Below are 16,157 nucleotides of genomic sequence, written 5' to 3' on the forward strand. Positions count from 1 at the left end.
AGTTCCATTTGATCGGTAGTATATTAAAAGTGAATGAAGGCATCATATTCACTGTAATAAATATCGAAATTCTGTATTCGGAGGACCCAGAGTACCAAAAAACAGGTTTATCATATGATCAACTATTTTGCGGTTAGTTAATCAAGTTAGGTATGTGAGGCACTAATGTTTTTGGTATATTTTATGTTTATCCAAAAACACCCAAAAACATATCTAAACGTAAAATTGTAATAATTAATTATTAATATACTGGTAAAAATCAACTGAGAAACTACCAACACACATAAGTGTGATGCGTTATGTATAGACTGTCATACAGCTGACACATGTTGCCCACATAATTTAAAAATGTAGATGATTATCTTTATTTTTCACTTTCTAATTTTTAATGTATTATTTTATTTAGGCGGTTTTGGTCCTCCGTATATTTAAAGTCAGAAAAAAGCTTGCAATTTGGAAGATGGGTTTGATTAATGTTAAGTACACACTTTTTGTAAATCAAGGGTCAAAACATGCAAAAACATTGATGTTGCAACTGCTGAAGTGGCTGTGGTGTCACTTTCTCCCCTGACGCATGATAAAACACCTGAGTTCACGCCGTTGTCACCAGGCTGCATGCAGCAGTTCATGTTGTTGTCTTGTCTCCTGCAAACGAGGCATTTTTAATGTGAGGAGTCAGTAGCGGTCAGCAGCAGCATGCCTGCAAGTTGTTTGATGGTAGCTGCATCTTTTTTATGACACTTAAATCTATTCTGGTCACGTTAGATGTTTATACTGTAAACTAGAAATCATATATACATTAGGTTAGAAACTTTTGCAGTGAGTATAAACCCTGACAAATATATCAGAGGCTCTTGTTCAGCCTTTTAATGGCTTAATAAATTTAGCAGCACACGTCATTGGCTGTACATTCCTGGGGGGTTTTTAAATTAAAACTTTGACCTCTGCCACATGAAAACCTTCTTCATCGTGTGTTTCCCGCGGGAATGCTTACTGCAAATGTTTGAATGACCTTTACAACAACTTGTGGCTTTAAAACACCAACACAGCTATGTTTCACCCCACAGCAGACTCCTGAATCTGCATTGCAGTACGTTTTGGAGACTTTGGTCTATGCATGCAGCCAAGCTTTTGCACTGTTATTGCTCGGGGTGTACGGGTTATAACACGTCCCCTGTGGTTGTCAGTCAAACTGTTTTTATTGCTTGTGATTTTCCAAACACCTGCACAAGGGATGACAAAGGGGGTTAAGGGCGCCTACATTTGATCAAAAACACTCAGTGTAAGCTCTCAGTTGTGATGTTGTCTTTGCATTTAGATGTAGGTTGGTTTCTCACAGCAGGCAGTAATCCTTCTATTGCTCCCATCACATCCTACTCCTGCATGCCAGCCACACTTTTCTGTCTCGAGTTATCATGTCATCATTTCTAATCAGCTGGTGTGTTATGTAGATTTACAGATGGATGGCGTTTTGTAGTTTCCCAGAGGGAGAGGAAACAATCAGGCCGTCTGTGGTGGCAGTGGCGGTGGAAGTGGGGGGAAGCTTGTGGAAGGTATTTTTGATAACCGCTGTGGGTGGGAAAATGGTCTGCTCCGAGAGATTGAGTGTGACAATTGTGTGCTCGGTTTGGGAGAAAGGGCGGTGATCTCGCGGTCGGTAACAAGAGAGCATTGTGATGGGATGAGACGGGGAGGCTTGCAGTCTCTGCCAGGAGGGCAGAGGGCACGACAGTCACCCACTCTTTCACCCAGTCACACTTGATGGATGGCAGTTGAGTGTTTGGGACACCATTAGAAGATGAGCAGGGATTCAAAATGAGGCACAAGTGTGAGAAAGACTTTTATGTGAGTGGGGAATTACTGGGTCTTCAACTTAGAAGCAATTTAAATGCATTTTGGGCCATTTATGTGTCATTTATAGTGTCTCAAACTGACACTGAGTCACTTCCATTTGTTTAAAGTTCATCTTTTTCCAGCTGATGCTGAGGTTCAAGAGGCCACGCCCACCCTGGAGGGCCTCTGGGTTCCCCTGCTGCATGGTTAGTGCTCAGTTAGTACTCAGGCATAAAAAAAGAGACGGCAGTTTAATGAGCCGGTTGTGAGCTGCTTGTTTATCTTTATTTCTCCTTTGCTGCTGATTGGTTCCCTTATTAGTTCCCCAAAAGACACAAACTGTGAAAGCATGAAGGTTTTCAGCCTCTCTTCATCCCATAAAAATAAAAGGTAGTGCCACCAGCAGCCCAAGCTTTAAGGTTTCAGCATCACTGAAAAGAAAAGCAAAAAACTTTTAAGTGGCCTGAAAGGTCAGTCTTTGCTATTTGCGTTCACGCTGTTGGCGAGCAACTGAAGAATACGACAAATTGACAGATGACTTGGCAGTAAATACATTAGAGAAAGGGTGTCAAACATAAGGCCTGGGGGTCAAAATCGTCCCAGCAAAGACTCCAGATCAGACCTCCCCTCATGTAATTAACCATTAAATGACAGATAATATATAAAAATGTTTTGAACAATTTTTTTTTTATTGACAAAAAAACCTTGGAGCGTTGGAGCCTGTTAGAGAAGGAAACTGGACACAGTGTGCAGGTAACTGTTAGAAGCAACAAGCTGTCAAAATACTCCGTATTAGGGCTGTTTGCTTTATCAAATTATATTTTCAGTTCTCAGTTTTCAGATCTGTTTTGCAATAAGTCCCTAGTTTTGCCTTCCAGCACATTGTTTTACTGCACTTTTTCCTCTTTTTAAAAGTCAGATTTGGTGCTTTTAATGAATCCAGTTTTCAGTACATTCATTCTGTGAGTAGTTTTTGCTTCATGCCTGTAACACATGTATCACGACAGCAACGGTTAACGTTTGACCCTGTAGCAAATTGGAGAGTAAGAGAGCTAACACAGACTTAAAATATAAAAACTGGGCTTTAGACACATTGAAATATGGTCCTGTTAGCAAAACGGATGATGAAATAAATAAATCATGCACTTCGACATGTGCTGCAGGCTAAATTTATGAACCAGTGGTACCTGTCACCGTCCATACTTCTCAAATTCTTCACATAGACACATTTGTTTTGGAGGGCAGCCAAAAGCCCGAGCTTTTCAGCTCTTCTGCCTCTTCGAGGAGCAAGATGGGGACAAAAAGAAGAATCCAGCTGATGTCATCTGAGCCGCACGGATCCCCCTCACTCAACTTTAATTGGCTCTGGGCTCTGGGCTCATTCAGCCGTGGATTAGAGTCTGAGCAGGGATCAGAGGCTGGCTGAAGGTGTCACGGGCTCCATTTGAAGTGTTAACTGATGGCACAGCCGAGACTCGGTGCAATTAACAGCCCGAGTCTCAGGCCAGCTGTGTGAATGAAGTGTTTGGTGTGTTTTAGGATAAAGAGTCCTGGATTTAATTCTTACCCACGTCCTCAATTCTCCAAATCAAGACCTGCAGGTTTCTGCTGCAGATATATTAAGATCTGCTTTGGGAATACCAGGACAATGGCATAATATTCCTCATGCAAAACACTGAAATTACTGAAATTGTTCAGACACAGTAGATGATTTGGTGTAATTATGGAAGGCGGATTGAGTTGCTTTTGCAAGTAAAGGACATTTCAGGTCAAGCAGAGAAGAATGAGGGTGTAGTTTCTTACATTTTTCTCTATTTTAGGCCACTTTAACCATCATATGCTTGCATTACTTTCCCCGTTGCACTTTGTAATTTAAGCACACAGTGTGGTTACATTGACTGCAGTAACACTGAGGCTTAGGCGCAGATTTTACAGGATAGTATAAACTCTTCTTATGCTCCCCCTCCAGGATGAGGGAAGGTCTCTGCACTGCTAACCTCTGGAGGAGTTCATTAGTTCCACTGTGACATTTCTGCATGTTTTAACTGGCGTGTTGAGTCAGTTCGGGCTGCTGGGCCCGTCCACTTTGTCCCATTAACAGTCCCTCATGGTTCACTTTCCCATGGACAGTTGCCGTGCATTTCCTCCCTCCCGCCCTCTGTCTGTCCATCTGTCAGTCCGTGCCTCTCCTCATTGCCTGTGTCTTTTTCTTCACACGATAAAACAGGCAGGCGTCGGATTTCTCTGGAGTTACATGTTGGAAAATACAGACATGGCACCCCAGTAATCCCCTGTAACCGAGAACATGAGGTCATTAAGGCCGCGAAACATTGATGTGGGCTGTTCTTGCATACAATGGGGACTGTTAGCGTGGAGAAAGGAAGTCAGAAATTAGCTTCCTATGAATGGTTCAACAAAAAAATCTGTATTTCATTATTCGATGGTGTCCCATGCAGAGATCTGAGCTGATGTCTTAAGAGCATAAAAAAACAATTTGAACAGCTTAACGTGAGGAGATCCTTCATGAACATAATTTACTGCCCAATTTGCAACAGTTCTGCTCATTCCACACACCAAATTTCTGTGGTTTTAGCTTTGTTTGTTTGTCATTATGACTTATATAAAATAGGCGGGGCTTCACTTCCTGAAATGCACAAATCAAAATGTAGCAACATTTGAATTAAACATTTGTTTTTTTTCTTTTTCGATCCAATGAAACTGCAGTTTTTTCGTGTTTTTGATAAACTCAAAGTTACGTTTTATGTATATTATGACAAACACTTACCATCCGCTTAGCACACCTTAAACACACTAGGTTGGCATAGATTCAAGAAGGTTCTGGAAACATTCCTTCAGAGATTTTGGTCCCTACAACATGTGATGCATGTCAAAGTGCCACGGACACAGGATCACATCCACAATGAAAATCTCCTGTTCCACCACATCCCAAAAGTTGCTCTATTGGACTGAAATCTGGTGACTGCGGAGGCTGTTTGATTACAGTGAACTTATTGCCATGTTCAAGAAACCAGTTTGAGATAATCTGAGCTTTGTGACATGGTGTGGCATCCTCAGAAGATGGTACACTGTGGTCATAAAGTGATGGACATGGTCAGTAACAACACTCAGGTAGGCTGTGGTGTTTAAATGATGCTCAGTTGGTACTAAGGAGCCCACAGTGTGACAAGAAAATATCCCCCATATTATCACACCACCAGCAGCCTGAACTGTTGATATAAGGCAGTATGGATCCATGCTTTCATATCGTTTGAGCCAACTTCTCACCCTCCTATTAGAACGTTGCTGCAAAACTCAAGCCCAGACCAGGCTACGATTTTCCAATCTTCTGTTGTCTGGTTTTGGTGAGCCAGTGTGAATTGTAGCCTGAGTTTCCTGCTCTTAGTGGACAAGAGTGGCACTCGGTGTGGTCTTCTGCTGCTGTAGTCCATCTGCTTCAAGGCTGGACATGTTGTGCATTCAGAGACGCTCTTCTGCTTTGCTTAGTTGTAACGGCTTGAGTTAATGTTGCCTTCACATCAGCTCACAGCAGTCTGACATTCACCTCTGAAGTCTGGCATCAACAAGACATTTTTACCCAGAGAACTGCCGCTCACTGTGGATCAGCACTTTCTGAAATAGTCTCAAATGAATAACCGCGCCACATACAGAGTCACTTAAAATCACCTTGCATCATCATTTTGATGCTCAGTTTGAACTTCAACAGGTAGTCTTGACCATGTCTACATGCCTAAATGCATCGATATGTTGTCGTGTGAGCAGTTGATCTGGTGTACCTAATAAAGTGTATAATAAAGATAATCGTGGGCATATATGATAACTATTCCATTATTAAATGAAATTCCTGTAGAATTTAATGAAAGTATCTTACACATGGAGACTCCTTTCCCTCAGCTCAGCTCATAAAGTTGAAGCTATGTCAAACTGCACTGTCCCTTTTTAATAAGTAATTAAATATATCTATTGCTTTATACATAATATTTTGTGCTGTATGAAATCAAAACATGTTTAAAAGTTTTTTACAATGTCTGAAGAGGTAAAATGATATAAAATCCTGCCAGGAAAAACTCTAAAAATAAGCATGTTCCTTATTCCCTGTTGCTTCCTCTGCATTCTGGCTCACAGGAAAGAAACAGAAATACATTAAGACCCTGAGACTAGATTGCAGCCCAGATAAAGAAATGAGAAAACTTTGCGTAATTGTTATGTAATGGTCTTGTAACCACAGTGCTAATGGCTTGCTGGCAGACATTAGCCTCCCTCATGGGAGGGTTCGCTGTTACTGGGCTGCAGAGTTGGGTTAGTGGGAGAGCTGTGGTAAAACTAGACAGCTTCCAGATGTGAACATGTATGGAATTAGAGTAGGGGCCTCCCTTGAGAAATTCATTTTCAGTGTACCATTTTTGATTAACTGTAAGTTCACATTTGTGCTGTCATTTGTCATTTTCTGAAACTGCATAAATATATACCACTATGGTTTAGCTCACACAACAGCTGCAGCAGCTGTGCTGCCTTGAGAAGAACCAATAGCAGGTGCCTTCACTGAGAAGCCCTCCACCCTGCTGATCTCAAGCTCCAGTTGGATCAAATCCTATAATCCCAGAGGAGCCAGGCTTCTTGTAGCTGCTGTGCAGGTCGAGAGAGTTTACAGGCTGACAGCAGTTAGTTATGATGTGGTTGTCCTGTTACTATCCATGACAGCAGCATAAGCAGGTGGAAAGCGAACAAAACCTCCCAAAGTCCTTAAGAAATCCTGGGAACAATAAGGTGGCTTAAATGGCATCAAATATTGACCACACGTGAACATATAAAATTCACATCACTAAGAAATGTGGGAAACCCCCACTACTGATGACCTCTGTACGCCTTTAATGCACAGATTGCACTTGTGCAATGGCAGGCCTCAAACCCTACCCTGGTCCAAAAAATGCTGCTTCTCCCCCGTGAGGCTGATTTATGAGAATGTAAATCTGCTGCTTCTCATTTCCCTTTTGGGCTATTTTAGTCTGTGGGAATTGAAACTCAAGCAGTTTTTCCACTAATGTGACCCACTCTCGAAGTCTCAGAGTGTGTCCCATAAATGTCTTGTAGCCATGTTTTTTTGGACAGTTTTGTTCTTAAATCACCCTCATTGCTGAATTTAGGATCTGTGGTTTTACCATGTGACCTGCAGTGTCAGTGCACTTTTCGGTTTGTTGTTCCAGACATGGGATCTTCAAGGGTCACTTCAGTTGCAGCAGACTGGTAACTCGGTGAATCTTGCAGTGAAAAGCACTTGTGAAATTCATGTATTCCTCCTCTCTCAGTAAAAGCCAGTCTTAGAAAACATTCAAATACCTTTAATGTGCCAGAAGTATATGAATTTTCTTTCGGTACAATCACAGATGCATTTTTATACATTATTCTATTAATGGTTCGGTGAGTACTTAAGTTTAGATAGTCTGTGGTGGGAAATGAACCAATATTTAAAACTTTGTCCACTTTTAGCATTTGAAAATGGGCAACTGTGTAAAAAAATGACTAGAATAACTTTAGAATAACTTTTTTTAAGTCCTTGAATTTAAGCTGAATCACATCTTGATCCTTTGATTTACTGTGGTGGTGTACAGAAGCAAAATTGCAAAACAAGTGCCATTGTCCAAAAACCTGATCGTATACAGTGGTTTAAGACCAGAAAGGTTTTTTTGCCCTCGCCATCTTGCTGTCTTGAAACACGACGCTGCTTGGGATGACTATAGGCCATCTTGTTGGCCTTTACAAAGGATGCAGGTTAAAATGACTTTCCAGTGGCTTAAGTTTGTAGACCAAGAGGCTACATATATCTGTCACATGCACTATACTCACAACATCCCAACAAAAAGACCAGAGTCTTATAAACCCTTCAACGTTTAATTCTACTGCGCAAAGATAATACTGCATCTGTACTATCGGTTCAGTCCCACATATGAGAGTGTAATACTAATTACACTGGCTGGTTTGTGAGTTTTTATGTATATTTTTCTTCTTATGAAGGATTTTTACTTGATACTCAACAACATGAATGTCACCCAATTGATATAAACCATTGAAAACATTTTTTTTCAATGGCTGGCAACTGAAAGCCAATTTTCTGTTTCCTATGTGTGCACTGACTATGTTTTAACTTCCTGTCTCCTCCCTCTCACAGAAAAGAGCGGCATCTCTTTACTCCAGTTGATTGGAGAACCTCCACTAGAAGAGTTCACCGCCGCCTATGGGCCAAATGGGGAGCCTGCCTATCGGTTCACTCCTTCAGTGGTCCCGGGCCAGCCAGCTCTGGTCCATGTCCCCAGCCCTTTCTACCGCCACTTCTCCCTCCTCTTCCATGTCAAGCCCTCCACTCCTGCCGCCTCCATCCTTTTCTGCATCACAGATGCCACCCAGAAGCTCATGTATGTCGCCGTCAAGCTCAGCGCGGTGAAGGCTGGCCGTCAGAAGGTTCAGTTTTTCTACACCGAGCCTGACTCTGAGGCTTCGTACGAGGCTGCCAGCTTTGAGGTGCCGAGCATGGTGGACACCTGGAGTCGCTTCTCGCTGTCAGTCATGGAGGAGCAGGTGGCCTTCTACCATGGCTGCGACTCTGAGCCACAGGTGGTGAAGTTTGAGCGCTCGCCGGATCCCATGGATCTCGACCCTGCATCGGGGCTCTTTGTGGGTCACGCGGGAGGAGCTGACAGTGACAAGTTCCTGGTAAGTGGATCCACAGATTTGATGTTCCTTGGTGATCGCCAGATGATAACCAACCTGTAGGCCTATGTGACTGGGATTTCAACAATCATTTACTTTGGGACTGCCAGCAACCAGTCCAGAAATATTAATCTTTCCATCTTGGCTTGTGGTCGTTAGATGGTCACTGACAGGTCCCTGGGCCTGTGTGACTGGGCCTTATTCCCCTGATCCTACACCGTCACCATGATTTTGACATGTAAAAAATGGCAGCGAAGTTAACATCATATGGTTAATGGCAGTGTTGGGGAGTAACGGAATACATGTACCGCCGTTACATATTCAGAATACAAAATATGAGTAACTGTATTCCGTTACAGTTACCGTTTAAAAAGGTGGTATTCAGAATACAGTTACTTTGTTGAAATAAATGGATTACACTGCGGTACTTCCCTGTTTCATATTGTCGCGGGTCAGGATTGTTTGGGTTTGTTTGACAGCTATGTTCTGTTGTTCCAGGCGGCAGCGTTACGGTTGCCATGGTTACAGGGTGACGCGCTCTCTCTCTGCGTGTTTCCTGGGTGAGAGAGCGTTTTTTTGTTGTTGTTGTTGTGCTAAGCTAAAAGGCAGAATGCTACAGGCATAGCCCTAAAGCATGTAGCCTGATGGGCAGTGTAGTCCGTGCTGCAGGGAGAATGGACTACCATACCCGTTATGTGTCTGTGAGCGAGGGAGGGAGAGAAAGGAAAAGTCCGAGCTGTCACGGAGCAAAAACGGGAGCTGGAAGCATGTAAATATAATAATAACCACAGCAGCCAAGAAGAGTGCCTGACGAGCCCATTTGTAAGTAAGCTATTAAGACTCAACTGTACACTGTGTTCGTGTTTTCCTCCGGAAAAAATAAGTTCCGTTGGAGAAGCCTTTCAACGCCTCTCTCTGTCTCCCGCAAGCAAAGTTGACCCAGACAACAAAGTAAAGCTAGTTTTCGGCTACCAGCCCGACACGAACCCGACGTATTAGCCAGAGGTCCCTTTACTACGTTTCGGAGCCGCGGACCTTCAGTAACAGTAATAAATCACAGCAATAGGACATTCATGTAGTTGTAAACAGCACGATAATATATTAAGTATTCCAAAGTATTCAGAATACGTTACTCTCATTGAGTAACGTAACGGAATACGTTACAGAATACATTTTGGGGCATGTATTCAGTATTCTGTAGTGGAATACATTTTAAAAGTAACCTTCCCAACACTGGTTAATGGTCAAATGTCTCCAAAATCTCAGTGGGTTGCGTAGTAACAATGACACAGTCATATTTATTGAAGGTTACATGAAGTCCAAAAATGCATAAAGAAGATTTCAAGTATTTACAAATTTTAACTGATGCTGCTCTTACTCAGGTCTGCTTTGAAACACAGCTGATAGCTTCTTAACATGGTCTTTACTGAACGCTGCTTAGTGATTAAAATAAATAAGTAATAACAATAAAACAGTCTCTGTGTGTGTTACTTTGTAGCTTATGCAGTTTTAGCATGATTAGTTTTGTTCGTTGGGCATAAATGACTGGAGGATGACTCATCCAAGCCGTGGCTTAACCTGCCTACAGCGGCTCATCTTGCTTGTAGATTGGACTGGATCACTCTACCTGATCCTGTGAGTGGAAGTATTGACCTACAGTCATTCATTTACCCTGCAAAACCTACTCCTGGAAAATGACTTTTGCAGTTCCTCAAAGCGCTTGAGAAGAGCAAGTTGTAAATTAAAAAGTGAGCCAGGTCAAGGGTCACCAGTGACCATTATTCTTTTGGAAAGATCCTTTCAGCAGAACTTGGTTGACAAAAATCACATTTTTAAGATTTCTTGAGTATCAAAATAATTCATATACAGTTACACGTACATTTACATATATGCTGCAGACAGGAAATGCTCATGGCTAATTCGGCATACTTTCAGTTGCTCCAACATACAAATAAATGTGCTAAAATAAAGATGCCAGAAAAGATTCCTTCTTTATGTGTTGAGGATTTGATCACTATCAATATTTAGGAAATATGAAAGTTTAACGCATTAAAAATTGGACAAAACAACATGATGGCACTCATCTCAGAAATAAGCATAAAGCTACAGCAATGCTATAAAACAAGAAAGACAAATTATCACTTTTAAAGACCATAGTTTTTGTTTTATACAACAGTGTGGTGCAAAAGGAAGAGACGTCTGTTTTGTACGCATAATCTCCAGGGTACCAGCAGAGGAAATGCTAAAGAGATGTTTCACAGTTCTGACAGGAAAAAATGAAAAATAGCAACGAATCCTCCTCCAGATGTATCTGGGAGTCTGCTCTTTCTTGTTTGTGACGTCTCCCTGCGGCACTCCATCCAGGGCTTGTGTCAGGGTCATTAACAATAAGGAGGTAGTGCCACCTTCAACCTCTGAGACAGGGACTCTGGTGATCATATGACTCTCTATGAAGTGGAGAACTGTGGACGAAATTAAGATGGCTGCAGTTAAAGCTCATAAAATCTGCATGCTTCTGATAATACCTATGGTGGGATTCACTGTCTGTGTGTTTTAGGGTGACATGGCAGACCTGAGACTGGTGGGAAACCCTCGGGCAGCTGAGCGTTTATGTGACTATGAGGACGACTCTGACGCCGTGAGTTCTTGTTTTTCTGATATTCCAGTCAAACCACCAGAAGGCTTTTGTGAAACACAGTTTTTTTCTGTATCGCAGGGCTCTGGTGACTATGGCAGCGGCGATGGTGAGAGGAGGCAGATGGGAGGCAGCGTGAAGGTCTGTATGAGCTTTGTGGATGTCTTATATGAACATACAAGAGTGATTTACAGTCATCTCATCTCGAGATGTTTTTCAAGAGGAACAGCAGGGCCTAATTGCATTATGGGAATTGTAGGCATTGAATTGCTTATTAATGGCTTTCTGGAGGTCTCTCAAAGTTTTCTTTAGACATTAGCTACTTTTTATCAGACCATTATCAGAGGAAACTTTTTTGTTTGTTAAGCCATGTAACACTGACCTATGAATCATTCAAGCTTAAAAAAGGCACCTAACTGAAGGGATGAACCAGTGTTTTGTCTACAACAAAAAATTTAAATTCTATCTTTAGTCGCTTTGTTGCTACCAGCCTGTCGCAAAAACACATCATTTGTTCCCATTTCTTTAGTTGAATCTATAAAAAACTCCAAAGATAAGTTTCACAGACATAAACTAGTATTTCAGCTTGACAGTGATCCTAAACACACTGCCAGTGCAGTAAAAGCACACTCACTGTGCCCAAGGTCACACCAGGTTTAGATAAATCAGTTTCCAAATTACAGGAGTTCATGTGGGGCGATCATTTGGCTTAACATTATTTAGTAGTTTAGTAGTAGTTTTTTTTTTTTTTTAATTTATGGGTCTCTTTCAGTTAAATCTCTTTTGCAGTGAAATATTTTTACACTAGGATCCTTTATATATATGGGAGACCATAGAGAATATGAAAAACAGTTGGGTGAACTTAAAAAACACACATACCCCAAAACATCATTAACACATCAGCTGGTGACACACTGCTCGCTAGTGGTGAACATTTCATTTAAACTTCGTAAAAAAAAAAAGTACCTTCAACTTATTATAATAGTATCATAAGAAATAATTAGGATTAAGTGAAATCCATTTGTAATAAATTTCAACTGAATGCAAATTATCTGCTTTCCACCACCTGGTGGCAGTATTTGTCTGCTCTTGTGCACAAATATTGTCTGAAAATTACGTATAAATGTAGATGTACATGTGACGTGGCTGGATTCTATTATGTGAATTTCCAGATGTTTTAAACTGTTGTATTTGTGTCCCGTTCCCCCCACAGACCACCCCTCCACCTTTCCGTCCACTGCCTGAACCTCCGCTGATTTCCTCACACATAAACACACTCGCACAAACAGGTAAAGAGAAAGTGTGTTAATCTATAACTACAGAGCTTAAGCGTGCTCTTCCAGGACTCTCAGCACCGCGCTGTGTAAATGTGTAATGGAAGTTTTTAACCATGCAGCAGACGCTGCCAAAGAAACATCATGTAGACATTTTTAAGCCAGAAAAGTGTGCGTCAGGTTGCCTGTCTGGACCCGTGTGAGGAGATTGCTGCAAGGAGTGTGTATGACTAGAAGTTCTTCAGCTCCCTCTAGTGGATGATAAAAATTTCTCTTTGAGTTGCTCATGAAATGAGAACGTTTCTTCCTCCGTCACGCCACAAAAATGTTTCATGAGTTCTCTGAGCAGCAGGTAAAGGTATGTTTGTGTTCAGATGTCAGGTATCAGCCCTCCGTGGAGTACAGCAGGCAGGACTTCAGCAAGCCTGGATTATTAGGCTCAAGAGGTGGGTCACGGGGCAAAAGGGTCCTGATAACGCCTGGCAGCACATCAGATTAGGATTATGTCCTAATCAATCTGTGGCCTTCCTATCACAGTAAAGGAGGAGTGCTCTGGCTGTTGCTGCTTTCTCATTCTGCTCAGTGTATGGGTGGAGGTTGATTGATCGTCAGCATCCGCTCAGCAGGCTTCAATGTGATGGTGTCTTATGTTTGTCCCCAAGAGAGCAAATCTGGATTACTACTGAAGTAGCTGACTACTTACTACTGAAGTTGTAGCACAACATCCAACATTATTTCTACTTGTAGTGCCACTCTGAATAGTCCTCAGGAACTCTGTTTAATCAGATTGACTTAAATTAAAATCACAAGATGGTAGAAATGACATTTTACAGGTTTATTAAAATCTCTGTTCCAGTCAACTTTGGTGCAAAACATGATATAATAACTTAAGTTTAAGGCTCTATCGGACATTTCTTGAGTAAAACGTTCTGTTGTATAAGTGATGATGGGCAACGCACATGGAGGTCCAAAACTGACAAAATAATAAAAGAATGAATAAATGGCTCCAAAAAGTGCCATATACCAAAATACATAAAATAAGATGAACATTGGTATTTCAGATTTTATGATTTCCATTAATTGTGTTATTTCCTCCTTTTTTTGCTCAGTTTTTATTTATTTATTTATTTTTATTTATTTATTCCATTCTCCTATTTGAACTTTTTTTTACTTTCCTCTTTCTACTTCCTGTTTTTTATTTGTTATCTTCTTATTTATTCTTCTGTGTTTTTTATTTGACTGTTGACTTATTTATTTATGTTCCTGTTTTTACTTCTTCACTTATTTTATTTTATTTACATGGGTTTTAATTTTCTATTTGTCTTTTTGTTTGTTCATTCTTATTCAGTTTATTTACTTTCATCTTTCTACTATCTCATTATCTTATTTGTTTACTTAGTTATTTTCTTATGACTTTGGCAGTTTTGTTAGTCCACAAACAAAACTACTGTAACTTTTTATTGTGAAGCAGGAGCAACGAAACCTACTAGTTTAAATATAAAAAACAGTAAAACATGCATGTTCTGCCTCTCGTGACCCTTTTGGGCTCATAAAGACATTTTGACTCCAGCCATCACCAACAATAGAAAACCAGCATTTATTGTAAGCAGCACTAATGTGTCTGCTTTAATATTTGTCTCTTTTGTTTCTTTACCAAAAGCAAACTTACAGATCAACATGGTTTTATTTTATTTATTTATCTATTGTTATTTATTTAAGTTAAATATAAAACCCTGAAGAAACGACACAGCTAACTCCAAAAGTTGAATCTGTTCATCTGGACGTAGCGTCGTCCAGATGAACAGATTCAACTTTTGGAGATTTACTTTCCTGGATGATTGAGAATGCATGAAGACGACACAGCTAACCTTGAAATGAGAAGCAAGAATTCCTGCTTCCCTCTATAGGACTGATCTCTTAACTGCTTCCCGTAAATAAAATTTGCCTTTTTTGCAGAGAAAAATAAATAGAAGCCAGTTTTATTAAAGACTTTTTTTGGCTTTTGCTTTGGCATCTTCTGTGCTTTCATTTTGTCATTATTGCAGTTCCAATTTCACATTTTGCTCCGGGTGATGGTGAAGGACTGTTTGCTGATCATCACTGGATCAGCGTGCTTGACATCCATGTCCTATAAGAGTAGATGATGCATTGATAGTTGCTGGTCTTATATTTACACATATCACATGTGTATTTAAGCATTCTTGTCCTGCAGCACAGTCTAGATATTCCTAACTTGCTAAATTACTTCAGGTACAATCGGTGCTAAAGGTGAAAAAGGAGACAGAGGAGAGAAAGGCTCAAAGGGGGACCAGGGCCCTGTAGGAGCAAAGGGAGATTCAGGTATCAGCTCTGGCTCTAATTTCTCTGCACAGGGTGGAGTCCAAGGACAGAAGGTAAGACGCCACTTTGTGTCTGTGAGTGTGTTTTTAGTGACCGTATGGCTGATGCACTCAACTGTTTCTTCCTGTTTTTCAGGGTGAAAAAGGTGAAAAGGTATGTAAAGTGTCTTGTCCATTTACTCATACACATGTAGTTTGGCTTTGATACATAATGAGCTAAACAAAAATAAGGAAGTCAGCATGTGTACAAATAATCCCTGCAATGCAGAAGCTCAGGACTCAGAAAACTCTAAACTCTCGAGTTTAGATAGAGTTTTGTTTTTCACACTCGGCTCTGTCCAGTGTCACAAAGAAAGGATAGCTTCATGTCCTCAGCTATAGACGTGAGGAAAGAAGGTCCGTTCACCTGCTATTTAAACCCTCTGCTTTTGAGAGGCTGCCAGTCAGAAAAAGGTGGTAGTACTGATCACAAGCCCTGGCTGCTTCCTGAAGTTGGTCAGTCACAAAAAAGGCATATAGCTGAAAAGATGGCCTTATAGGGGGAGGAGCTAAAGCTAGTTTGAGTTCTGAATCATTGAAAGCTGCTCTGGTCGAGTCAAGGAATAAAAACATGTTGGAGATGAGCAGAAAGGCTCATGTCAGAATGAATGAATTGAAGCACAAGAGCAGAAATGTCTAAATGCCTATCAGCCAGGAGCAAAACTTATGATACAGATTGAATTTGAAATTTTATTCTTGCCATTAGAAATGATAGAACTTATTTCAGGTTCATCTATAACAAGATGTTTTGTTTCTGCTGTCAACAGATCTACTGTGTCTCTGCTAGAGAAACTATTCTGATGACTTTATTATACACATAAAGCTTAAAACTATAATTCACATTTAAATTATGTAAACCTGTAACTTAAGTATTAACTAAGTATTAAATTCCTTCCAAATGCAACATTCTCGCTCACAGGGTGATCTTGGCAAAGGCTACGCTGGTAAAAAAGGAGATCGTGGGGCTCAGGGGCCTCCCGGACCACCTGGTCCTCCAGGACCTGCAGCTGAGGTGGTCCGACTTGGAGATGGCTCTATTGTGCAGCAGATGGCCGGACCCCCTGGACCACCAGGACCGCCAGGGGTGGATGGGCCTGCAGGACCTCCAGGAGCTGATGGGGAGCCTGTGAGTACAAAGAGGTTTACAGCTGTTCAGTGTTTGGAGGTTCATGTTGCTCAGAGGTTGTTCATTAATCTTTCAGGGTGATCCAGGAGAGGATGGAAGAGCTGTGAGTTTCTCTGTTTTCACATTGAAATACTTCTACAAAAGAAGAATTATTTATAGGCTTTTCCAGATAGATCGATTGAAATATT

The 16,157-nt window shown here is 41.0% G+C and overlaps 1 protein-coding gene across 7 annotated transcripts in view; it reads left to right on the forward strand.

Moving 5' to 3' along the window:
* LOC100712198 (collagen alpha-1(XVIII) chain) overlaps nucleotides 1-16,157 on the forward strand; it is a 52,988-nt gene that overhangs the window by 24,241 nt on the left and 12,590 nt on the right. For 6 of the 7 annotated variants that reach the window (XM_019352040.2, XM_019352034.2, XM_019352037.2 and 3 more), the window contains exons 2-10: nucleotides 8,018-8,559; nucleotides 11,114-11,194; nucleotides 11,273-11,332; nucleotides 12,405-12,480; nucleotides 12,840-12,911; nucleotides 14,716-14,858; nucleotides 14,941-14,958; nucleotides 15,763-15,969; nucleotides 16,046-16,072. In XM_019352040.2, coding sequence (XP_019207585.1) covers nucleotides 8,018-8,559; nucleotides 11,114-11,194; nucleotides 11,273-11,332; nucleotides 12,405-12,480; nucleotides 12,840-12,911; nucleotides 14,716-14,858; nucleotides 14,941-14,958; nucleotides 15,763-15,969; nucleotides 16,046-16,072 — 1,226 coding nt within the window. The remainder of the gene's footprint in view (nucleotides 1-8,017; nucleotides 8,560-11,113; nucleotides 11,195-11,272; nucleotides 11,333-12,404; nucleotides 12,481-12,839; nucleotides 12,912-14,715; nucleotides 14,859-14,940; nucleotides 14,959-15,762; nucleotides 15,970-16,045; nucleotides 16,073-16,157) is intronic. The other variant, XM_019352038.2, reaches the window with a different exon arrangement.

This window comes from Oreochromis niloticus, linkage group LG23 (genome assembly GCF_001858045.2).
Source record: "Oreochromis niloticus isolate F11D_XX linkage group LG23, O_niloticus_UMD_NMBU, whole genome shotgun sequence".
NCBI lineage: Eukaryota > Metazoa > Chordata > Actinopteri > Cichliformes > Cichlidae > Oreochromis > Oreochromis niloticus.